Source organism: Clarias gariepinus, chromosome 4 (genome assembly GCF_024256425.1).
Source record: "Clarias gariepinus isolate MV-2021 ecotype Netherlands chromosome 4, CGAR_prim_01v2, whole genome shotgun sequence".
Classification (NCBI taxonomy): domain Eukaryota; kingdom Metazoa; phylum Chordata; class Actinopteri; order Siluriformes; family Clariidae; genus Clarias; species Clarias gariepinus.
This window is the reverse complement of record NC_071103.1, coordinates 6,306,165-6,332,825: the sequence shown is the minus strand read 5'-3', so window position 1 is coordinate 6,332,825 and position 26,661 is coordinate 6,306,165. Positions and strand designations below refer to the sequence as shown.

General features: G+C 36.0%; 1 protein-coding gene across 2 annotated transcripts in view; it reads left to right on the top strand.

The window, feature by feature from the left end:
* Positions 1–26,661, top strand: part of adcy2a (adenylate cyclase 2a) — a 163,380-nt gene that overhangs the window by 129,967 nt on the left and 6,752 nt on the right. For both annotated transcript variants that reach the window (XR_008357924.1, XM_053494388.1), the window contains exons 5-19: positions 2,725–2,873; positions 5,127–5,238; positions 5,402–5,529; positions 7,272–7,430; positions 7,537–7,669; positions 8,032–8,208; positions 9,655–9,698; positions 10,111–10,191; positions 10,294–10,363; positions 11,255–11,352; positions 12,252–12,336; positions 16,509–16,646; positions 18,356–18,475; positions 20,773–20,957; positions 24,541–24,625. Coding sequence is in view for 1 of the 2 variants with exons in the window: in XM_053494388.1 (XP_053350363.1) it covers positions 2,725–2,873; positions 5,127–5,238; positions 5,402–5,529; positions 7,272–7,430; positions 7,537–7,669; positions 8,032–8,208; positions 9,655–9,698; positions 10,111–10,191; positions 10,294–10,363; positions 11,255–11,352; positions 12,252–12,336; positions 16,509–16,646; positions 18,356–18,475; positions 20,773–20,957; positions 24,541–24,625 (1,764 nt within the window). In the remaining variant the exon portion in view is untranslated. The remainder of the gene's footprint in view (positions 1–2,724; positions 2,874–5,126; positions 5,239–5,401; positions 5,530–7,271; positions 7,431–7,536; positions 7,670–8,031; positions 8,209–9,654; positions 9,699–10,110; positions 10,192–10,293; positions 10,364–11,254; positions 11,353–12,251; positions 12,337–16,508; positions 16,647–18,355; positions 18,476–20,772; positions 20,958–24,540; positions 24,626–26,661) is intronic.

The following is a 26,661-nucleotide window of genomic DNA, read 5'->3' as shown; positions in this document are numbered from 1 at the left end:
TGTCAGAATCACTGAAACATTGACTCCTGACAAACTTTTATTTTTTTGACATCTAAAAAATAGCGATTTAAAAGTGTGGTATACAATGCATTTCATAACCATAACTTTGATTTGTATTGAAGTGTGGCCTGGTCGCAAAAAACTTTTCATTTGACTGCCTTTAGCTTTGATTACAGTGCTCGATGTGATGCCTAAAAATTCATGTCTAAAAATAATTCCCTGCCAGAACCAGCAATCTGAGTCCTGGAATATGGCCGTGCCACTAGGAAATAAAAACTCCACAGATTTGATAACCTGGTTGTTCAGTGCATTCAGTTAGTCAGCCTACTTAATTTTATTGCCACATAACGTTGCTGAGTCTAGACCTGACCATTTGAAGCATCCCCAGATCATAACACTGCCTCCAGAGGCTCATATAATGGGCTCAGTGCATGATGGGTGATTTGCTTCTCTTTTTACCCTGATGTGCACATCACTCTGGTATGAAGTCACTCTGAAGTCATCAGACGATATGACCTTCATGTCTAATCTTTATGCTCACTACCAGACTGAAGGCTTCTTTCTGAATAGTCCCACTGACATGTAGTATTTTTTTGGCCAGACAGCTGTTTAGTCCCAATCCTGTGCGTTCTCATCACATTGTATACTGTATGTGGAAATGCTCTCATTTTCACCGTTTAATGGCTCTCTGATTTCCACCGTCAACAGTTTCTTTCTGACCACATTTCTTTCATGCAGAATCTCTTTCCCCGATTCGGAATATGTTCTAACACTTTATCCTGTGTAAATATTGACACAACTTTTTGACTATAGTCTTCAGTTTTAGAATTACAAAGAGACTGCAAAAGCAGAACAGTAAACGCGAACACAGAAACAAATCTGTCATCAGGATACAAACATTCCTGCATTTCTTTCGATGTCGAAAAGTGTCTGGACATTGGAAAAGACAATGATGACCTAGAAGCAGTCACACTGAAAATTTGCAACATTGGGAGGCTGGTACCAACAAAAATGGCTGTCGTCCAGCTGACTGTTTTGCTCAAGAGGTCAAATGGCTGTTGGCTGGATCAAACCACCCAGAAACACTCCTCATTCCTGGGTGATGGCTTCACGGATCATTTGTTTGTAGACTTAACCTCTGATTCTTTGGATGGTCTCTTAACTGCCTTCTAAACAGCACTGGTCATTGAATTGGAGCTTAATCGAACTGTTGCTTTTAAAATCATCCTCTAAAACCTCATTTCTAGTTAATATTCCCTTGTTATATTCAATATAAGTATATAATAATTCTGCTAGGTTGTTGCATATCATCTCTAAATATAGCATTTCATCCTCACCTGGTGGTGGTTCAGGCAGCACTTCAACTACGTACTTTTTTTTTTAATGTAATGAAAAAGCTGATAGGCATAAAGAGTGATATTAAAGTAGCCTCATTTTGATTAGAAATTATTATCAAAGGTGGTAAATCACAAGTTAATAATCTGAAACTTAAAAATCTATTCGACTAAAAGCGTCTTAATATGCATAAGGGATATTTAATTGACTCAATGAGTTTCATGATTAAATGCTGTAATTTCTTTGAATGGGCATCTAGAGACTTTCTCAAGAAATAATTAAGGAAACACATAGAATTTGCCTTCATTTGCTTTCATTATGCGTTTCTAAAAATGGTAAAGAAATATTGTTTTGTGTCACGATTAATATTATAGGAATGGATTTTATTTAGGCTATTAGTTAAGTCCACTGAGCCGTATTTAGAGTTCAGTGCATGTAGTGATAACTTAATACTATAGCAGTAGCGCATCAATATTTAGCCCTGCAGTGTGACTGATCATATTTCTTGTGTAATATTGGATTGAGTGCACAACACTTATCAATTCAATTCAATTCGATTTTATTTGTATAGCACTTTTAACAATTAACATTGTCGCAAAGCAGCTTTACACAATAGTTTGTTTGAGATGTGAATGTGTATGAATGAAAATTATAAGACTGTCCCTAATGTGCAAGCCAAGGATGACGGCCACAGTGGCAAGGCAAAAGTCCCTGAGATGGCAGTAGAAAGAATCCTTGAGAGGAACCAGACTCAACAGGAACCCATCCTCATTTGGCTGAAATGGATAGCAGGTCTTGATCTGCATCATACTGTGTAAGATTGGAAGTTCAGTATAACAGGAGATGTGTTTAAGGTAAAATTAAGTCCAGTTTGTTATTGGAGGCTCGGGTAGACTGTAGGAAACTCCAGTCTTGAACTATTGAGTCCTCAGAGAACAGCTGTGTCTGCATCAGTCGAAGACAGGATCGTCTTCATGGAAAATTGGAACCGTCCCCAGTCACCACACTCATCCCAGGCAGACCACACGGGGCATCCATGCGAGATCTCTAACCAGAAGCAAAGGGGGTCTGGATCACTGGCAGCTCAGGAGCGACATGTATAGCTTGACAGAGAGACAGGTAGAGGGAAAGAGAGAGAGGGAGAGAGAGAGGGAGAGAGCAGAAGTAAAGGAGAGATGGCAGTTAGGTATGGTTACAGTCAAACAATGTATAAGGTGAATGTACAGCCTGAATTGACTCTGGCTGTTAAATTTTTTTAATAACTTTTAGAAAAAACAGATGCATAATTTTTAACATAATCCTCTTCCTTTTCAGTGAACATTGTCTATTAGTCAACAATCTTTTGTATTATACTGTATGTTGAAATATATGTGTGTTTGATATCTGTAGGAGCGTCTGCTTCTTTCACTGCTGCCTGCTCACATAGCCCGAGTGATGAAAGCCGAGATCATCCAACGGCTCCAGGGCCCAAACTTCGGGCAAGCTGAGAACACCAACAACTTTCACAACTTATACGTGCAGAGGCACACCAATGTCAGGTGCTTTTCCTGTGACTCTCGCGCACACACACACACACACACATAGATATATACACTCGGATAGATATGCTCACATTCTGCCCTGAAGCAAAGATGAATTTTTCACACATGGCTCTCACACTGAATGTTAATGAACTTACAGTACCAAAAAAAGTTGAAGACTGACTCAATTTACACTTGAAAGGAAGCACAGATGAAGCACCTAGTGAAAGTGTTTCTTCGGAATTCCTTCTCGCCCATTTGGTAGTGGTTGAGATAAAATCTGAAAAGGGTATATATATATATATATATATATATATATATATATATATATATATATATTTTTTTTTTTTTTTTTTTTTTTTTTTTTTTTAATGCAACTTTTCATACTTTACTCCAGCATTACTGGGCATAATGACATTTTCTTTCTCAGCCATTTAAGGTGAACATATTCCAACCCAGGCTTTGGGAAAAAAAGGAAATTAGATGCTCAAGCACTGATCCTACAGTACTTCCTGCAGAGTCAATTTATACACAACCTGCATAGCAGATTTGTAAATTGAATGTGTTAGATTTGGGCTGCTGCTATAAAGGGAACTGCTCGTTGAACATTATGTCCACTAAACAACAAAGAACCTGCAGCATGGTTCCAAAAGTCCAATGTTTTGTGTCCAGGTTATATTTCTCAAACATGCATTCAATCAATTTTTTACTTATGCTGCACATACAACTGATCAATCAACTGATGCTAATCCAATTAACATGGGAATGCAAATATGCAATTAAAAATAGTGGCAACCCCTCCACGGCATGGCACCTGATGAAATACACTCGTTTTTACACATCTAAACAAGATGCTCAAATTGATTGTCATGCATTCACTCACAAAATGGATGTTTACTTACTCCATATATTTTGTTCTGCAACTTGTATTGGTGCTGTGTCTTGTATAATTGCAGAATGAGTTATAGGCTATTAACAAGCTGTAGGCATCTTTGAACTGTCTGTAGACATTGGAGCCCCTTTATGGCACACTCCAAAGCACACAAAGCAGCTGTCAAGCAACTTAATGTCTAGCAATTGCATGCACATGCACATCCGAGTTGAGAGACTTTATATGAAAAACTCTTACGTGCAATAGTGGAAAAGGTTGATAAATTTAATGACGTTTGCTGCATCATGTTTTTTGATGGAAATATGGTTATAAAAATATTGATAACTACAATGGTCACCGTTGGCCTCCAGTGGTCACCACTGACTTCGATATGGTCCCTAGTTGCTAGTTGGACTAGGTTCCTAGATGGATGGATAACATATTTGATCCTAGGTGCCAATGCAAACAGTGTGATGCTTAGTGAACATAATAATAGTTGGTTTTTTTGTTTGTTTATTTGTTTTGTTTTTTAAAGAGCTTAAAAGAAATCCATTTTAATCGTGACATCCCCCATTGGTTCTTATGGCATTTTTCTTAAACTGCTTTGCACAAAATTCTACGGTCAGGTCAAAGACGAGCTTCTAAGAACTGAGAACTTCCCCAAGGTATACCATTACTCTTTCCTCAGAACACATTGAGAAAGAGATTTTTTTTCTTTTTCATCAACTTTGCTCCACATGGTTGTGCTCACAAGGTGATGCGTATGCTATTCGTGGTTGGCAAGGTAACAAGCAAACTGGAAAACTCCAGCAATTATGAAGAAAACCATTCTGGTCAAGAATCCAAGGGACTGATGTTGACTGATTTTATATATATATATCAGTCAGAATCAGTCCCTTGGATTCTTGACCAGGATGGTTTTTTTTTAATAACATATAATATAAGCATATTGAAAAATAATACTTATATATATAATCTATAGATTTTTGATGCAAATGCAAAATACACAATAATTAATTTATTTACTTATTACCTTATTTATTATCTTGCCCGATGTGCAGTTCCTGGAGTTTATATGAGTGATTTTAAAGTATTAGGGTCTTAGTAGAAATGAAGAAAACCCAAAAGTAGTGTTTATGAAAGTGCTATAATAAACTCATGAAATTCCCTTCAACAGCATTTTGATGTTCAGCTCAGTTTTTTAATATAGCACTGTTTAATGTTAAGGCTTAGATCAGCAAAATGTCATAACATGGATTAATGAGAAAATAAAAGCAGGTCTTAGTAACAGACTTAGAGTGCATTAAGTATTTGATGTAAATATTCATTATCCTGCGTTTCTAACTTAGAACCCTTTAGATGTTGTCTTTTGGTGTCTGATGTAATCGATTTCCTTGCAGTATTTTGTATGCTGATATTGTTGGCTTCACCCGTTTGGCCAGCGATTGCTCTCCTGGTGAACTTGTCCACATGCTCAACGAGCTTTTTGGCAAATTTGATCAGATCGCCAAGGTAAGACACAGTTGGAGTCGGTAATAAATCAAAATAGTGCCAAAAAATGAGTCATGCTTTATTTTATTCCCTTATGTTCTCATTCTGCCACAAAACAGCATGATATATCAACATGACAGGACATGTTTTTGTTTTTGTTTGTTTATTCATTTATTTATTTTAGGAAAATGAATGTATGAGGATTAAGATTCTTGGGGACTGTTATTACTGTGTCTCTGGACTCCCAGAGTCTTTAACAAACCATGCCAAAAACTGTGTGAAGATGGGCCTGGACATGTGCGAGGCTATCAAGTAAGCAACATCACTGATTGGGTTTACATTTACATTTACATTTAGGCATTTGGCAACCGCAAAACAAAAGCTTTAAAACTCTGGATTTAAGGTTTTAAGTGTATACAAGAGGCAATCAAGTCAAAGCAGAACTTTTGCTTATGCAAAATAACAGAACACAGTTATAGTATGTATAAACTATAATCTTATACTATATATAAACAGTTATTCAATAACCTTGTTTTATTTCTCTATATAATCCTCTGCAACACTAATGCACTAATCCTAGCATTTCACTAGGGCTTGGATCCCATAAATGTAAAAAAGTTTAATCAGTATGCCACAGCCATGGTTAGACTGGTAAAGTCTTCATGTCTGTAAAACTGGCCTCTTAGGAACTCCTACAATGGTCCAAGCATGTGGAATTGTTCCTGTAATGTGCAGGTGGTGCAGTGGGCAATATGAGGTCACACGTTGTCCTGCAAAAAAAATATTTGACGATCAAACTAGGCTGTTATATAACATTAAATAACATTCAATTCTTTGTTTACAAATATACTTTTATAGATTTATAAGGAAGTGGTTAAGCGTTGTTTCATACTGCTGTATCATGTATCCATTTCTGCATCTGGAACATGATGGATCATTTGATGACTCCTGCTATACTTTAACATTTCATACATTTAAATTACATTTTTTTTTTCCACTTAGCACACTAGGCCACCCCTCCCTGTTATTATTGCACTGTTTATTTCCCTAAAACTTTGGCAATTTAAATAGAACATGACCTATGGCCATACTAACATTTTATAACAGTAGGCCTATTTGGAAATATTTTGAAAAAAAAAAAAAAAGAACAGCAGCTTAAGAATAACCAGAATGACATATTTTACTACATCTGGAATAACAAGCAAAAGGAAAAGCTACATTATTATTATTATTATTATTATTATTATTATTATTATTATTATTATTATACCGTTAAATATTCATATGCAATAATATAAATATAATTACAAATTAGTCCTTTTGGAATTTTTCATTAACCTTTTCTAGAAGCACTCTGCAGGTTTCCCTCCCATTTTCCATTTCATTAGGTATTCCCTTTAATAATTTTAGAAAGGCCCCTTGAATTAAATGCTTTTATTGCTGTTTAAAGAAACCCTAAAAACAGTTGATGTGAAGTTCATGAAATAGATTTCATCACTACAGAATAGACAAGCTGGCGATAACGGTCAGATTTTATTATTAAAACACAAAAGAGCAAGCGCTTACTTTCTAATTTCAAAATTTCTAGCTTCATTTAGCTCCATGTTAATGACCCATCCAACATAAGAGTAGCGGAGGCAACAAACATCTGATGAGAAATTCCAGAACGCAATGCAGCTGCGTGTTTTTAATAAATCATTTTAATTCGTAGGTGCTTGACTTTCCGAAAACATTTCGTCCTTAAGCACCGTAAGTCTCTAATTTCTGTCTGCTTTTTCTACTCCTGACCTTTGCAAGCAGTGCGGGGTAAGAAATGCTCCTGAGAAAAGCATTCCTCTGCACTGTGATCTTTTCCCTAAGGAGGGTTACTGTGTCAAGGCAACAATTCCTACCGTAGGCAAAGAGACTCACAGCCATGTGCTTGTGCCCTCTGGTTCACTAGACCCCCACTTAGCTGGGAATGTGTTGCAAAAAGCCAGAATAATTACAGAGTCTATTTTGCATATTTGCATTTAAGTTTGTGTGTAATTCACCACTTGCTCGTTCTCCTTTAGAAAAGTGCGAGACGCCACCTGCGTGGACATCAACATGCGCGTCGGGGTTCATTCCGGCAACGTCCTCTGTGGCGTCATCGGGCTCCAGAAGTGGCAATACGACGTTTGGTCACATGATGTGACTCTGGCTAATCATATGGAGGCTGGAGGTGTTCCGGGGTATAAATGCTTTGTTAAGGTATTAGAATTATTAATAAACCACCCCACAGTTTACAAGAGTTGATTTCTTTTCTTTTCTTTTTCTTTTTTACATGATAATGAACAGGCGAGTCCACATTACCTCGGTCACTCTGGAGCACCTGAATGGTGCTTATAAAGTGGAGGACGGCCACGGCCATGAACGAGATCCTTATCTAAAAGAGCATGGGGTTGTGACCTACTTAGTAATCAACCCGAAGGTATGGCATAATATTGTGCTACAACATGAAGGAAAAAGAATCAGAAAGAAGCAAAATGATCTAATAATGAACTAAGACCATTTTCATACAGGAGTCCACATGCAAGGTTCAGTTGTTACTATACCAGTGATAACGTACTGTAACGTTCTGGCCAAAAGCACTGAGAATGATTCTAAAAAGCACAACACGTGTGTATATATTTATTCACTGTCATACTGTCACAGAACCATAATAAACCAAGAACCATGTGACCAATCAAAAAGAAACCATCGAGAGCGTTATATTATTAGGATTATTTTAAAATAAAAATGAATCAGTATACGGGAAAATTCAGTGTGAAAGATGTTTCGCTAATTTGGCAGGCCGAGAGGAGGAGTCCGCAGCACCACTACAGACCACGACACACCCTGGATGGTGCAAAGATGAGAGCGTCAGTTAGAATGACACGCTACCTGGAGTCATGGGGGGCTGCCAAACCCTTCGCCAATCTGCACCACCGAGACAGCATGACCAACGAGAATGGCAAAATCAACACTTCTGTAAGTATCCTAGTCATCTGGCTTTACAAGTCCTATGTTGCCCACAGGACTAATTAGCTGATGTATTAATCCCAATTCACCAATCAATACTATTTTAGCAATGCACATGAAACATTTAAACCTTCACATTTGTTGATTTGGGCAATGATTTGTAATTGTGAAGTTTTAAGGTTAACAGTAGGTGGTTACAGTTTCACTGTGATGGACACTATTAATACTATTAACACAGCGTTCTTGTCTCACAATAATAATAATAATAATAATAATAATAATAATCATCATCACCATCATTATCATCATCATCATCATCATCATCATCATCATCATCAGTTAACACTGTTTCTATGTTTTCAAATTGGCCATAGTCTGTGTGTGTGTGTGTGTGTGTGTGTGTGTGTGTGTGTGTGTGTGTGTGTGTGTGTGTGTGTGTGTGTATACCTTGCAAAGTGTTGGCACCGCAGTCCTGGTGCACCCTGCCTTTTAAGCTGGGATAGGTTATTCATAGGATAAGCGGTATAGACAATAGGTGGACAGATGAATGGATGGATAGATAAGTTATTCAATGGACTGTGAAAAACAGCAAATGAATTTCAGCAAACAGACTGAAATGATGAATCATGAAGAATTAGGTTTGGATAAATGCCTTTAACATATACTTTCCGCAGCCTTTCTGCATGTAATGATTATGTTGTTTTAAGGTGCCATATACAGTAAAAGCTTTATAACCTTTTATAGACACTCACTTTGTTGTCATTTTTCAGAACAGGTGGACATATTTAACTGCAATTTTCTTACTTTTTTACATTTTTACCAGAATTACAAATGCTAGTACTTTTATTCCAGTTGAAAAATATGTAAAAGTAAAACATTTGTTTATTTTGTGAGTTTTTTGTGCAATTAATGTTATTAATTGCACAAAAAATTAATTAATGTTTTAGAAATTAGCTATTAAAATATATGAGGGACATTCATGTCAAACTTTTTATTGTCAGGGCCTGCATTAGGTCGGAGATGCCTAATGTGGCACTAACTCCCTGTAATGTTCCTGTAATGTGCAGGTGGTGTTGGTGAATGATAGTTTGTACAGACAGATGCTGTGGGCTGTGAGCCACCTCAGCCAGGATCATCGTTCACAGGCATACAGCCTTGTTTAAATGTTTTCACCATTCAATTGTTTTCCTGTGGCTAAGAGTCTCATCATCGTGCTGTGCTCAAAGTCTTCTGTAAATATCAGTCAGTTTTACGCCTTCATTCACTAGAAACGTTCACGAGTTCCATTTTGATAAACTGAATACTGTATATTCTAATATGTATTTCATCCTTCATACAAGTAAATGTAAGTTAATAAATGAAATTAAAAATCGGTTGTAGTGTATTAAACACTATGATGTTTAATCATACTAATTAAACACTATAATGATAGCAATTACTTGTTGACTTGTATAGGATGTGCCGCTGGGTCAGTATCACTTCCAGCGACGCTCAGAAAGGTAGGATCAGTTTTGTTCAGTTTATTCTGGTGCTAGGTTTATTAATAATCAAAAATGTAATAAAAACAAGTTAAAGTCATGGTGGTGGTGGGGGAGGGGGGGGGGGCAATGGGTTATGGGGTGGAATGCATAATCTTGACCACACTGTTTTTCTTTTTAAATTGATTTTATTGCCCTTTAAAGCACTTAATGGCTTTCTGGCACTTTATACATCTCTAAATGATGACAGGCTACTGTATGTTTCAAATCAAGTTTTAGGAACATCGTTACAGAAAGTCTGCATTACAGAATACTAAAATAGGGTCATGCAGGCTATTGATATATATTTTTTTTCATTTTTTGCCTGGTATTCTAAAATCATAAATTTCGCACAATACATGGGTAACATTTTCAATTGTTTATTTCTTTACAGAACAAAATCTCAGAAGAAAAGATTTGAGGAGGAGCTAAATGAACGGATGATACGAACGTTTGATGGTATAAATTCCCAAAAGTAGGTTCTTGTTCTTGGTTTTGCATTTAAAGTATTTACTGTATAATATAGGGTAAGATATACAGTATGGTATAATCTGTATTCTAATGTAAAATCTTTCAGACAATGGCTTAAATCAGAGGACATTCAGAGAATATCATTGTTCTTTCACAACAAAACTTTAGAAACAGAGGTAAGCCATAGATTAAATTATAGTTACTGTGTTCTTTATTTCTTTATTTATGTATTTAGTTTTGTAAATTGCAAAGCTACAAGCTCCTAATTTTAAATATAGCCACAAAGTTAAGTTATTGAGTTACTTTAACAACTTACACTAAATATAAGTATTGCATAAAAATAACTGTATACATTTTTACAGTAGGGTTTTACAAAACTCCATTGTATGTAAAATTAAACTTTTTTACTGCACAACATAAGTAATTGCTAACATATTATGTGTAGCTATTTTGAAACTGATATATATTGCCCAAAGTTCTAAATGACAATTATACAACATCAGCTCATGTAAGGTTCGACTCTGTGGATAAATTGCTAACAAATGGAATATCTACTGCAGATACTACTGGAATATCTACCAAAATGAGTGCTTGCTAACAGTTTGCTTTGCTTTAAGGCTATCTTCTTTAAAACTTCATAAAACCTTAATAACTTGTATGAAACATATATTTTCATACAAGTTACATGTACATGGTAACATACATGTTACCATATACTTAATCAAGCTAATGTCATACAAATGTGTTGATTTTAAGAATTATTTATACAACTATTATAAACCACTAATGTACACATTTATAACTTATAACTAATTTAAGAATAAACTAAACTAGTACACCTACTGTACATGTATCAATGGCTCAAGACTGTAATAATATAAAAAAGAAAAACTGTAAAAAATATATATATATATATATATATTGTAATTAAGTCTAATATTAGGGATGGTGTTATATTGTTCATTGCATATGTATTGCAAATAACTATACATGTATAGAAAAATATTCTTGACTTTAAACTCTGATTCGATTTCTCAGAACTGCTTTAAATGTTCTTTTTTTTACAGTACAGAGCAACCACCTTGCCTGCTTTCAAGTATTACGTCACTTGTGCCTGCTTGATCTTCTTTTGCATCTTCATAGTTCAAATTCTTGTCTTGCCAAAGTAAGTTCCCTTTTTTTTAAAACCTTGTGTAAGAATTTATCAGTTCATATAAAGCGTCATCAAAAACTTAGGTCACCTTGTGCCTGATTGACATAGGGGCTACATTATAATTTCATAACATCTTATTTCATAACTCGTTGTCTTTTTTGGGTCACATTATAGTGTTAAAAGTGAGTTAATTTAAAACTTCAACAAAGTCCAGTACATTTAAAGATGATCTATTATGTCTCCTAAACTCAACACTAAAAAATTGTGGTAAGATTGTTCTATAACACTGGTGCAATGTGAAGATTTTTACAGTGACAGTCGAGACACTCTAATTAAATGTTCTATTATCTTCTTGCTGTCTACTAGAATTAAATGAATGCAAATGGCAATGTGATGGCACAGGTGACACAGGGGCCTAGGGTTTGAGTTTAATTCCCGCTTTAGGCCTGTGTGCTTGGAGCATGTGCTCTGCGTACTTAGTAGGTTTCCTCTGGGTACTCTGGTTTTCTCCCACAGTCCAAAGACTTTTATATTAGGTTAACTGTCATTCCCAAATTGGCCATTGCAGATAAATGAGCCTGTGAGTGTGTGTGCATGCGTGTGTGTGTTTGTGCCCTGCTGTGGATCGCCCACGACCCTGTTTACGGGATAAATGAGTAGATGATGAGTGAGTCAGTTAGTGAAAATGTAACAGCACGTTCAGATTAATAACATTATACCGAAGGCGTACTTAGACACAAAATCACTGGCTACACATGACACTTAGAGGAATGTAGCTTCATGTCAATTTGTCACAAAAGTCTTATGCTGTCTTATGAACTTTAGCCTTAATTTAATCATCTGTTAAGGTTCTACACCAAAAGCAGCTGTAACTATTTATTATTATTGAAATTGTATGTTATGAATTGCAGGACTGCTGTTTTGGGAATTTCTTTTGGGATTGCGTTCCTAATCCTCTCCATGATTCTGCTTATCTGCTTTGTCGGCCATCTCTTGGTAAGAGATTATTATTTATTTTTTACTATATGCTGGTCTTAAAATCAGACTACAAACCGTAATCTATTCTCTTCCTAAGTGATAATGTTTTACTAAATATAGGCCTATATAGTAGCAATAAATAGAAATAGAAATGAGCAAGATGATTGTCCTTTTATATGAAGACCCCTAACACAAATTTTATTATAGTCTAATACAATGCATCTGTATCTGCATAAAAAAATATACATGACTTGTATGGCTCTGTTATGGTCAGCAAAAAACATCTGACCTGCCAATGTCACAACCATGGCTGAAATATGCTGCTGGATTTATTTAACTGTTATCCTTCTATCCATTTATTTAACTGTTATTTTTCTTCGCTTGAAAGTACACCAGCATGTCAGCATTGACCTCATCGGCAATTTACTCAAGGTCGACTGAAGACGAGTGTTACTTACAAAAAAAATTGCAATAAAAAAGAGAGGTAAAGTTCTGTGTTGCTGATATAGCAGTAATAAGCCAAGCATGTTCATTAAATGTATAAAAATAATAAAAGTGGACATAGTACTAACCAAAGAACAACCATAAGTACAAATACAAATAAGATACAAATATCTTCTCATTGGAATTGAGATGAGATGGGGAAGTTCTTTACTGTTCTGACTGTGTTTCTTCGGGGTTTTTTTTATTATTAAAATTGAGTTGCTGTAAGGTATTTTTTTAATCAACTATATTTATTTTCTACCTATATGCATATATGCAGTTTTGCATATGGACTGTTTATTTTAAAAATATAAAGGCACAGCACAATTTTGTGATTTGTTATCTAACTACAAAGAATGTTGAAGCATGCTGAAAATAATTCATTTAGTAGTGATAACATTAATAGCACTGGGCATCCGGCCACCCCACCCACCTCATTGTTGGATATTTACTTTAAACAGCCAACCCCACTGTATTTTAATGTTTACCTAATATAGTAAATATTATTTTATACTTAAGTTAGAAAAAACATAAGCCTTTGATGTTACTTAAGAAATTATGGGTTATTTCATTGACAAAATACTGCTAGTGCAATCTTACATTTTATTCCAGTTCTGTTGATAAGATGAAAAATTGTTTAATTTCAAAAGCAGGACTTTTCAACCTAAGATGCCCTACTACCCAAGTTTAGCTGGTCGTGACATGACCACAGTTAATATTCAGACAGTAAAACGAGACTGCTTCGTTACTTGGGGGGTAAACCACAGAATCGAGAATTCCTAAAGATATTATGTTGTTTCGTATCTCATCTTGCTCAAGTTGATGTAGTTGTTACATTTGACAGCAATATCGCACTGTTCTGTTGTTGATTTATCAGCCTATAAAAGTTTTAAAAGCTCCCAGCATATTATTGTATACAGTATTCGCTAACCATTTATTTAAATATGGGGTAAGTATAAAAGATGAGTGCACTTTTATTTCATATGATTTCAGGCATTACTTTCTCACTTTTATCATAGTTACAGATATGATGTAAGAGCAAATGGTTCATTTCAGATTATGGCTTTACTGTGCAAAAAAGCAGGCAAAGAGAAAAAGGGATTACATTTGCAAATTTGTGTAGATGCTTCTAAAAATATATGGATATAAAAAATAAAAATATATGGATATATAAAAATAAAAATATATGGATATATAAGATATAAATATATAGAAGAGCAGCTACCATTAAATGAATTTAAACTTTTTAAATTATTATTTTTTAAGTAGGCCCAAAAGTGTTGTCTGTCTGATATTAGCTTTGTCATTGCATTTAATTGCATTGTAGATGATTAATTCACCAAATTAAAAATCACACGCATTTCTTTGTGAATAATAATCAGTAAAATGCTATTAAATCTGAGCATCCGCTATACAAGTCAATGAATAATTTCAATCATCATCCAGAATTGTTTTGGATAATGGAATTTGTCACTAAAAAAAAGAAAAGAAATTACCATCTGTCTTAATCAGTCACAAAACGTATCATACTCAAATTAAATTAGATTTAACATGCCAGAGACTCTTCAGCACAGGCCAAATTTTTCACATTTTCTATTTTCATACAAACTGTAGCATTGATGTCTTGTTCCTAATGGCAGTGGCACTTGATGTGGCCTCCTGCTGCTGTAGCACATCGCCTTCAACTTTTGAAGTGTTCTGTGTTTAGAGATGTTCTTCAAGATATCTTGGCTGTAACGAGATGTTGTTTGAGTTACTGTTGCCTTTGACTCAGCTTCTGGCCATTTCCCTATAACATCAACAAGGCAGTTTTACCCAGAAACCTTTTACTCACTAGACATTTTCTCTTTTTCAGACCATTCTCTTTAACCCTAGAAATGGTTATCTGAAATTCCATTAGATGTTTGTTTGCTCCAGTATTTATGTGCCTCCCAAATAAGTGTGTATTTATGAAAATGGATGTAATTTTTGAATGCCACACATTTGTAAAATCTTTTGAGTTAAAGCTGAAAATCTTGATTTTTTTCATTTTCAATTTTCTCTTGTGGTATACAGAGGCCAAATGGCAAAAAAAAATATATTTGTAACATACACAGTTCTCCCACCTAAGAAGATGAGAGAGGCCTGTAATTTCCATCATAGGTATACCTCAACTATAAGAGACAAAATAAGAAAAAAAAAATCCAGGATTTTTAATGAATTAATTGGTAAATTCCTTTGTAAAATAAGTATTTGGTCACCTACAAACAAGCAAGATTTCTGGCTCTCACAGACCTGTAACTTCTTATTTAAGAGGCTCCTCTGTCCTCCACTCGTTACTTGTATTAATGGCATCTGTTATAAGTATGAAAGACACCTGTCCACAACCTCAAACAGTCACACTCCAAACCCCACTATGGCCAAGACCAAAGAGCTGTCAAAGGACACCAGAAACAAAATTGCAGACCTGCACCAGGCTAAGAAGACTGAATCTACAATAGGTAATCAGCTTGGTGTGAAGAAATCAACTGTGGGAGCAATTATTAGAAAATGGAAGACAAACAAGACCACTGATAATCTCCCTCGATCTGAGGCTCCACGCAAGATCTCACCCTGTGGGGTCAAAATGATCACAGGAACTGTGAGAAAAATCCCAGAACCACACGAGGGGAATGACCTGCAGAGAGCAGGGACCGAAGTAACAAGGCTTCAATCAGTAACACACTGCACCGCCAGGGGCTCAGATCCTGCAGTGCCAGACGTGTCCCCCTGATTAAGCCAGTCAAATCCTGTACATGTCCAGTCTCGACTGAAGTTTGCTAGAGAGCATTTGGATGATCCAGAAGAGGATTGGGAGAATGTTATATGGTCAGATGAAACCAAAATAGAACTTCTTGTTTGGAGGAGAAAGAATGCTGAGTTGCATCCAAAGAACACCATACTGTACCTACTGTGAAGCATGGGGGTGGAAACATCATGCTTTGGGGCTGTTTTTCTGCAAAGAGACCAGGAACGACTGATCCTTGTAATGGAAAGAATGAATGGGGTTGTGTATCGTGAGATTGTGAATGAAAACCATTTTCCATCAGCAAGGGCATTAAAGATGAAGCGTGTCTGGGTCCTTCAGCATGACAATGATCCCAAACACACCGCCCGGGCAATGAAGGAGTGGCTTTGTAAGAAGCATTTCAAGGTCCTGGAGTGGCCTAGACAGTCTCCAGATCTCAACCCCATAGAAAATCTTTAGGGGGATTTGAAAGTCCGTGTTGCCCGGCAACAGCCCCAAAACATCAACAGGAATGGGCCAAAATACCAGCAACAGTGTGTGAAAACCTTGTGAAGACTTACAGAAAACGTTTGACTCTGTCATTGCCAACATAGGGGATATAACAAGTACTGAGATGAAATTTTGTTATTGACCAAAGACTTATTTTCCACCATAATTTACAAATAAATTCTTTAAAAATCCTACAATGTGATTTTCTGTCTCTCGTAGTTGAGGAAAACGTACTGTATGATGAAAATTACAGGCCTCTCTCATCTTTTTAAGTGGGAGAACTTGCACAATTGGTGGCTGACTAAATACTTTTTTACCCCACTGTATGAAAGCCTTTTTTGACATATGTCCATATGTTACAATTCTGTATGTGATCTCTTTGGCCATTGTTCAAGGAAATGTTGTTGAAATGGATGAACAGGTAAATGAAATATATACATCCTCTTTTCAGCACTGCAGTAAGACAGCATCTGCTTCATGGCTCTGGATTCTTCGTGCCTCTGCCATTATTGCGAACAAGCCATGGCCTCGTCTCAGTCTGACCATGGCCACCACCACTCTCATCCTTGTCATGGCTATCTTCAACATGGTGCGTCAAGCTTCATGCAGGTTTACCTTCTGTTATTCATATATGACTCCTATAATTCAACAAATCACACAGTATTTGTTATACATTTTTTTATTTATTTGTAAATTTTTATTTTGTGATAAAAAAAATTGTGGCCTAACAAGTAGGCAAATTAGAGCACCAGGCTTAAAACCATCAATGCAGTTTCATTTCTTGTGTATTAGACTGGAACAAAGGTGTAAAAGTGGATTTTTCTGGATATTTCTGAAATTCATTCGTCCTATCAGTGACAGCTGTGTAAACACCCTCTCTCTACAGTTTCTACAGTAGCTCTCTATTTGAGCTAATAATTTCACAGCTGCTTCACTGACACCTCCATAACACATCATCAGCTGTAATCAGGTGTAATGAACTGGAACGAAGGAAATTCTTTTTCCTATCTTTTTTTTCAGCCTAAAATGCCTTCAGGGGTTAAACTTTATGCTAAGTGCACGATGTCATGTAGAAGTACAAATCCCAGAAAGAGGCACTGTTAGACAAAAAAACTGTTAGACAACCATCTACTGTATCTGTACGAATGTCATCAATTTCACAGTTACAGAAAGGTCTACAGCAATAAGCAAGCAGTTTACATATTAAATTCTCATTTAAGGTTGTTGATTTATCCCCTTTGTTACTGCATCTAAGGTGTATATCTAATTAAACATTGCTTTGATGTTTTTTTTTATTAATAAAACAAAATATCACAGAGTTAAAAATATAAATGATGGCTAAAACATTTTTCGACTATAGTAGATGGTATGTAATTTATTTAACTTTGGCTTATTGGTTACATCTTTAAAGGTATTTTTAATTCAGTTTTGTTTTGCACATGAGCACAAAATAAGATTTTACCCCAAATATATGTGATAAGAGCCCCTCTCCCAGGTTGTTGCTCTGAATTCCTGTGTTCTTAGTGGACATGGCCCAGAATTTATTTTACATAGACACTAAAGTGTAAAAAAGGGAATTTGAGGTATTTCAGCTGGAGCATTAACAAGTACACATTGGGGGAGCCCTGAGAGGTGTGTTTACTTGTTAAGGAAATTATAAAATATGGTATTCAGTATTTACTATTTAACTAAAAAAAATATATAATCAACTATTTGAAATGCATTTTGTGATAAAAATCTAAATATTAAAAAAGCTTTTTTTTTTTAGGATTCTAGTGTAATATAAATACCATTTATTCCAAAATCTAAAAATTTATAGATCATTTCTTTCTCTTTTGTTTTGTTAACATTTATACTTTAAACTTTGTTAACATCAAGGGGTAATATGTTATGGTAAAAACAACACAATCAAATAATATATAAATAATATATAAGTTATACAATTTTCATAAGACCCAGCAATAACAATTGACTTTGTGCCAAAGTGTTGTTCATCTTCAGATAGCTCATCGCTAACCCTCAAGATGGTGTTCCAATTTGAATTTTTAAGCATTTCCTTACATTATGTGAATGATATGCAGCCTGGATTCAGTACCTTAAGGATGCAAATGCACAGCGTAGATGATAACGTTTTCCATCGGCACAGTGTGACTTTGACATACTTAAAAAAAAAAAAAGAGGAGCCAGCTACTTGAAACAATGCTTTGAATTTTGCAGTCACATTGAAAATGACTGCACTGTCAGACCTGTACTTCATACACTAGGTTCATTTTTATTATCTCCTTTTTCTCTTTTCAGTTCTTCCTGCAGGACAACCTGACACATCAACTCCCAATCCACAATATATCCAATGAAACACTTTTTCACTCTGATGACCATCCGGTAGCTATCTTGGAGAAAAATAATTTTTATCTTCCTGTGAGTATTATTGCATACAGAGTAGAAAGAATCCATTCCAACCCTTCTTTCAAATTTTGTGAATTTACGTACATTGTAAAGGACACATTAGAGGAGTGTGTGAGAACTTAGTGACTTTTTTTCTGGCCTAAGGAGTAAAAGCCAACACTCGAGTTATTAATATATTATAATAAACAGTACTGTAAAAGCAAACAACATTTTTCATAAACTATAATAAAAAATCATTGACAGATTAATTAAACAACAGGAAAAATGGGCAAGAATATGGATATGAGCGACTTTGGAATACACTTGAATTTCTACTCCTGTAACTTGGATGCTGCTGAAGGCAAATCTCAATGCCCACCCCATCAAAGCGCTCATCTAGAAACTTACAGGAATTCTGCTGCATCTGCTGCAAACGTCTTGGTGCCAGATACAACAGCACAACTTCAGAAATCTTGTTGAGTCCACGCATTGATGGGTCAGAGTAGTTCTGGCAGCACTAGGGGGACCTATACATTATTAGTCCGGTAGATTTAATGTCATGACTCATTGGTGTATAGCTGACAGCGGCATAATCCCTCCTTCCACCTCTCAATGAGACCCAGGAAAAATATACTAGGTTTCACTCTCTTTGTCAGATTAATAGCCCCATGAGGTTTCAGCACCTTCAACTCACCTGCATGCAGTTTCAAACCTTTGTCCAAAGGCACTCATCCTGAAGCCTGATCTGAGCTACACTGAGCAGCGACTGTGATTATTCTGCCTGGCAGCACTGCATTTCCAGCTTCTTCTTCTTCTATGAATTAAATGTTGTACTGATCATCTCATCTGATGATGAAAAAAATATCCTTTTATTTTTGTGTTTCCATAGTTTCAGGAAAAGTGACTTTTTATTCAATATGTATTAGGTCCAACTCCAACAAGATCCAGTTTCGCCATTGTTGTGCAGTAGAACAACTTCAAAACACAGCACAATGGCATAGGAACCCCACCGCCACTAGCAGTAGCCGAATAATTCTCTATACTGCTTGTTGCAGGACGCAACGAGCATGCGCCAGGGAATTTAGGGCACCAGGTGGAGTACACCCTGGACAACGAGCCAATCCATCACAGGACAAAAGCTCACACAAACTGACACACTCACTTCCACAGGACTGGCAAATTGGAAATGCCAATTAGCCTAGTCTGAATGTCTTTGGAAGACATGGGAGGAAATCAGAGTAAACCCACCAAGCATAGGAATGGCATGCACACGGAGGGAACTCTATGCACACAGACATAAAGGCACGATTTGGAGTTGTGAGGCCACAGTGCTATCTAATATTGTGGTGCAGTAGATAAAACTGTTGTCTTATAATGTCAGGGATGACGGTTCAATCATCACTTTATAAAACTTGTTGGTGAACATGGAGAAAACCTCCCTAATAAACTAGGAATAAGATTACATACAGTGACATCAGCATGGTTAAATAGTGCCTGTTAAAAAAAAAAAACAATCAGACTTCACACCGAGGCAGGTCAACAGTTATGCATTTTGTGCACGAGTGCCGCATTTCATCATTGTACTACGTTAGTATGATTAATCAATTTCAGTACACCAAAAGATGCTATTTAATTTGTACTTCAAAAAAGTAAAAATCTGGATTTTCCCCATTTATTACACACCATTTCTTATTATTTATGCTGTCAGTGAAGAGTGCTGGTCCTTCGAAATCCACTAGAATTTTTGTTTGGTTTTTTTTAGTTTAATTTGTTGGTTCTACTAAATAAAGCTAGGACAAATATAGTTACCCAAGCTTAAATACATGGTGTAATTGCGTTTTCATTATCATCATTATCAACATGTCATTTTGAGTATTTCGGTTCCCCTCATTTCTGGAAAATTTGAGAACAGCCATTACAAACAGGACAGCTGCATTTTTCAAGGTCAGACTAAACTTTAAATAAGCAAAGCGCTATTACTGAATAAACTTTTAGCATCTTCTAAATCACCAGATGAAAATATCTGTATCCGATTAGACATGTTGTGTTTACCTCCAAAGACCTCTAATTCCACAGTATTAGGTCAAAATTAATCCGTTAAATATAGTGATGTAATAGTATAATCCATTTCTTGGTACAATAAGATATAACCGTGAAGTCGATTTATTTGGCTTTGGGATGTCTAGTGCAAAATAAATAATTTGACCTGCATATTACAGTCCAAGGGCAGGCAGAGAACCTTAATAGCCCTGTTGTGTAGCATGTAGCATATTCATTACTAAAATTACTAGCTGTTTGTCAGGATTGTGACTCTGGCGCTCTTCTCCTAGTACTTCATCTACAGCTGCATCCTGGGCCTGATCTCCTGCTCTGTGTTCCTGAGGATCAACTACGAGCTGAAGATGCTCATCATGCTGATGGCTGTCGTAGCTTACAACATCATCATCCTTCAGACACATGCCCCCTTACTTGATGAATACAGCACATACCTATACAAAGACAAGGTCCTGGACAGGTAAGCTAAAACCACAGCCATCTCTTTATATATTGCCTGCACAGATCACCGGTGGCTGGTGGTTGCACAGGTAGCTCTGTCAAAGGCGCATTACAGGTGTAATCTGCGGAAAGTACCAGTAAGCAGGCTCATCATCAATCTATGTTCAATCATCAATTTTTAACATCAATTAACATCTGCTATTATAGCTGAACTGCCTCAAACCCTACACACTGTATAAATGCAGATCATTTACTGCTTTCTGTTTCACCCAAATGGGGATGGGTTCCCTGTTGAGTCTGGTTCCTCTCAAGGTTTCTTCCTATTACCATCTCAGGGAGTTTTTCCTTGCCACTGTCGTCCTCGGCTTGCTCACCAGGGACAAACTGACCATTTTGATTCATACAAATTCACATTTCATACAAACCTAAATAATTCTTTTGACTATGTAAAGCTGCTTTGCGACAATAAAAAATTGCTAAAAGCGCTATACAAATAAAATTGAATTGAATTGAATTGTTAGGCTGTGGGTGTGTTACAGGTGTTACTCACTGACTGTAACATTAGGCAGAATCAATGTCTCAGTATCAAAATGGGTACGTCAGGCCAAGCTCAAAGTTACTGAAACCCCTGGTTAGACTGTAGGGCGTCACAGTGATGAAACATTGCAGCAGCAACGAGTTGATTGCACACTTCCATTCATATCCGCCGGCAACCTTTAGGGTAAACCTCATGTACGCAGGTGGAGCCAGACGTAACCTCCAGTATGTTATAAAATTTGCTATGTGCCAATATTTAAAGGAAGAGAAAAAATACCACAATGTAAAGTTACCCTAATGGAAAGTTTCAAATTAAATTTAAGCTAATTGAACCAACTAAAAAGAAGCTGTCCTTTATTTTTACAACTCAGATTTAACTCGTGTTGGCTAGTTTCAAGTGTAAGGAGTGAAGAGTGAAAACATTTGAAAATATGATTTATAATTCTGCTCAGAACTCCTGTCAGTGTAGCTTCTGTTAGCTGGCTAGCTATTTTTGAAAGGGTAATTTATAAACAATTATAATTGAAATCCTTCAATAGTTTGTTAGTTTGTTAGAGTTTCTAGTGCTAGCATGGGCGTTTATGAACATTTCTAAATTATCATTACTAATTATCATTACTATATCCTGTAAGAAATCCTTTCAGTGTTTTATCTTATTAGCTTAAATTTTACTAACATTTATAAATATGATTAAAACCCTGTCAGGGTAGCTTATGTTAGCTAATTAGCTAATTTTTTTACCTTTAAGTTTATGAAGGTTTATGAATACAATCATAAATTCCTGTAACAAATCATGTCAGGTAAACATATATTAGGATTATTGTTCATGTTGAAATATGATTTATGAAATCCTGTCAGTAATTCTATTGTATATATTACATGCGAATCTTAAACATGAGAATCTTTTATTCCTCAGGTTAGCATATACTAGTTAGGTGGCTAATTTTAGAAGTCAAATGATTAGCATTCATAAATGTAATTTAAAATTTTTCTGAGAGATCCAGTCATATTAATTAATCTTTGTTAGTTTTTGTGTTAGCAGTTTAAATCTTAAACATTTAAATATGATAATCAGCAGTGCAGATCCTGAAAAATGTGCGCATTTGACTTCAAATGTCTCTCATCAATGACATTAGCTCAGCTTGTGTAGGCTAGTTAGCAAGAATAAGTAAAATCAATAACTAAATATAAATGAACACATACAGTCATACTCTCTACATACAGATGAAACCAGTCACCTTCTTGTGAGTCTTATTTTTTTGTTTTTGGTTAAGCACAACACTGCTTCATTATGTTTCATTAGTTGTGATGATCTGATGTCACTTCTGTCAGAAAAAAAAAAAAAAACTTGCTCTGTGTCTTATCTCAGAATGAAGTGTCGCTCTAAATTACCTAAGAACCCAAAATGGATTCAGCGTAAGTGTTTGTTAGGGCTGACTACTGTAGGCAGCCCTTGTAGAATCTCTTATTCCTATTACACAAAGCTTCGAGTCTCCTCTAGTAATGTGCTCTGATTATTAAAGTGTGATGAAGAAAGCTTTATTTTAGTTAGACCAACATAACGACATGCTTTATCAGGGCTCCAGATTCACTCAAGGCCACAGATGGATCTTGTGCAGATGGAGTGCAGATGAAATGAGCTTAGTTATTTTGTCCATAACTAAATGAATCCCTCGAGGCCATTCTGCAAAGCTGAAGGAGTAGCTGTTATATACAGTATGTGGGTTTTTTTTTTTAAATATAGTCCTTGTTACAGTCCTTTACAGTATGTTCTAACAAATAGCTGGTTAATTGTGTGGTTCAATATTACAAAGTACTGTCTATTTTGATGAGTAAAAATCAAATATGTAAATGCATGGTACAGGTAAAGTAACGCAATGATAATTAAACAATATCACATGAGAAGGAGTGCTGTTGTGCTGAATACCAGCACAGTTGTAATGCGGCCATATGAGTGTGATTTTACTTTTATACAATTCCACAAAAATCATTTATTATCAACAGATTAAAGGTTTTTGTTTATTTACCCAGTTATTTTACTAAATAAAAATGTGTGGGGAATAAAAATGATTTAGATTTGGCTTTTTATTTCCACTTATTCTGCTTTTGAATATCAGGTACTGTAACTTCTAGGTTTTCAGCGTTGAATTCCCAATAGGATTAAATGAGAATGCAGTATGTAGTGTGTAAAATCCCTATGTCCACACATTAAGTGGTGCCCTTAATGAGGGGTTAGAGAGGGATTTGGGATTAAGCCTTGTGTAGGAAGCTGATTGTGAATGTGGGTTTTGGGAGGTAGCTGCTCCCCCTCTTTTCTGTACAGTGGCTCATACAGTACTGATCTACTTTCACCCATGTTGGCGACCGACACAGTGTGATAAATAAAGTTGAATGTCCCAGTGCTGTTATTCTCTATTATCAACACTTTTAAAGTACCTCGCGTCCAATCAAAATACTTAGTCAAAACTAACTAAAATAGAAATATACAGGACTAATGCAAAATTTCGTGGGTTTTAAGGTGACAATTGTGCTATAAATTGAAAGCAAGCACTAAATACATCATCTGCTGCTTGTCTTTTGTTTTTTTCATTGGTCTTCACTTTTAACCAGAATTCTTGATGAAAGACTGACGGAGGCAAGAAGGCTTTGAACAAATGTTTGCCACAAATAGGTTATTGTTTTAAGCATAAATCATCCACAGGTGTGATTATAAAACAATAAATAAAAAAAAAACAAGCTTTGAGATATACAGTACTGTAGTCTTAATTCTGTAGCTGGAAAGAATGCAGCTCAGTCATTAGAGCAAGCATGAAGCACAGCTGCGGTGTTAACACTAACCAACAGTGACGCCCTTTATTAATAAACAGCTGGAGACTACATGTCTCGCTGGCCTTCCAGGGACCAAAGGTGGTGCTATTTGTAACGTAAAATCAGCTGCATCCACAAATCACCCTCTCTCTCTCTCTCTCTCTCTCTCTTTCTCTCTCTCTCTCTCTCTCTCTCTCTCTCGCTCTTTCTCTCTCTCTCTCTCTCTCTCTCTCTGTTTCTGTATTTTCCATCCCAAGGCCAGGAGTGCTAAAGGATCTGAAGACAATGGGCTCAGTGTCACTTTTCATATTCTTCGTCACCCTGCTTGTGCTGGCCAGACAGGTGAGAAAATCCTATTTTCCGATCCTATTTATTTTGGATGCTTATAACCAGACTTAGACCTTATAACGCTTTCATGCAGTATTTGATATGATCTTGGTCTAGCTGACAGCAAAATGTTTTGAATTGTGGCTAAACACCTTATGTGTTCTTCAATACAAACTTTAACAAAATGATTCAGCTGATAGAACCTTGTTCTCCATGTCCCCTGCTCTTTCTGCCCTGTCAGCATCCTCCTGCTTAACCATTCTTTCTCTCTGCTTCTCTCTCTCTCACCAACTATCTCTGTACTCTAAAGTGAAATAAATTAATATCAGTAATAGAGTCCTACTGCTTGTGATGATATGTAGGAATGGCTTGCTAACCATTTCTGATTTGAATGGTGATTATTATTAAAATGAAGAAACATTCACTGGACACTTGTAGTACTGGATGCTTCTATCGTCTGACTAGTAGTCATTTTCTTACTGCTCTCAACATGCTTTACTTGTTTTAGAGTCTGTCGAACATTATTTTTTTGCATTATATTTTACAAATCCCATAATGTACATTTTTGCTTTTTTTATGAGTTGTGGGTTGAGGAACATGGGTCTGGCGTGGTTCTGCATTTCATCTCTCCATGAACCAGACATGGTTTTTGTTTGGCCATTTTCGTTCCTATTACCTTTCATTTCGTGGTACAGCTTTCTTTAAAAGGGAACAAAAAAACAAAGCATAAGGCCGGAAAATAGAATAAAGGTAGTGCAAATGGGTTGAGAGAGTGGTGAATCATGGGAATATACATCACTGCACAATGCAAAAGTGTTGTCCCCAACAGTAATGAACCCAGTCTGAAATGTTAAAAATGTGGTGGAAACAGCACTGAAGCTGCGCTAAATATAGCCATGCTCCCAGAATAGCACCTCCATCCATCAGGTCGTTCAGTAAATTAAGGCCTATTTTGCTATTCCACTTTCTGAGAACACCAAGAGACTTCGTTCCTTCTGTGCCTCCATCCTTTCATCCCTTGGCAGGATGATGCATACCACTGGGGTTTTGGGTAAAAGAGAAAAGAATAAGACCCAGATTGAAACACTAGTACAACCGTATTCTTTTTTTTTAACAATAAGGCACATTTCATGAAGCACATTAACTTGTAATGTAAATGATTTTGATTAAGAAAATATTATGACTTACATGATTGGACAATAATTACTAACAACTAACCAGTAATACTACTGCAGTGTAATGAAGAAGCATTTTACCTCTGATTGCATCTTTTTTCAGCAGTTATGGCTATAAACTGCCATGTGATACCTATTTAAGGACTCAATGACAACTGACATAAACCTACATACACATTCATAAAGTCTCATACTAACAGCTGTCAACATCTACAATAACAACAACATTAGCAACAACAGTATTAACCACACTAATAATATCAAGAAGAAAAAGAAAAAGAGTGATAACAATAGCAACAACAACAATAACAAGAGTGACAACAACAATAATAACAACAACACTAATAAGAATAAAAACTACAACTAAAACAACAACAATAAGGGAGTATACAGTAGGTGCGTAGTGATTAGCACTGTCGCCTTGCAACTCCAGGTCCCGGGTTCTCGGGTTTCCCACATAGGGTCTGTGTGCATGGAGCTTCCATCTTCTCCTTGTGCTTGTTGGGTTTCCTTTGAATACTCTGGTTTCCTCCTACAATCCAAAGATATGCAGATTAGACTAATTGGTTTTCTAAAATTGCCCATTTTGTGTAAGTGTGTGCCCTGCGATTGGCACCCTGTCGTGTACTTCGCCTTGTGCTCTAAGTCTCTTAGGATAGGAGGGAACTCTCAGGGAGTTTTTCCTTGCCACTGTCGCCGTCACCCTTGGCTTGCTCATCAGAGACATTTCATTCATTCATCTCATTATTATCTAGACACATTTTTCTCACACATACACAGTTTATTATTAATATTATAATTTTTTAATTTTTTAATTTTTTTAATTACTATTTTTTAATGAATTTCTTTTATTTTTGTGAAGCTGCTTTGAGACAA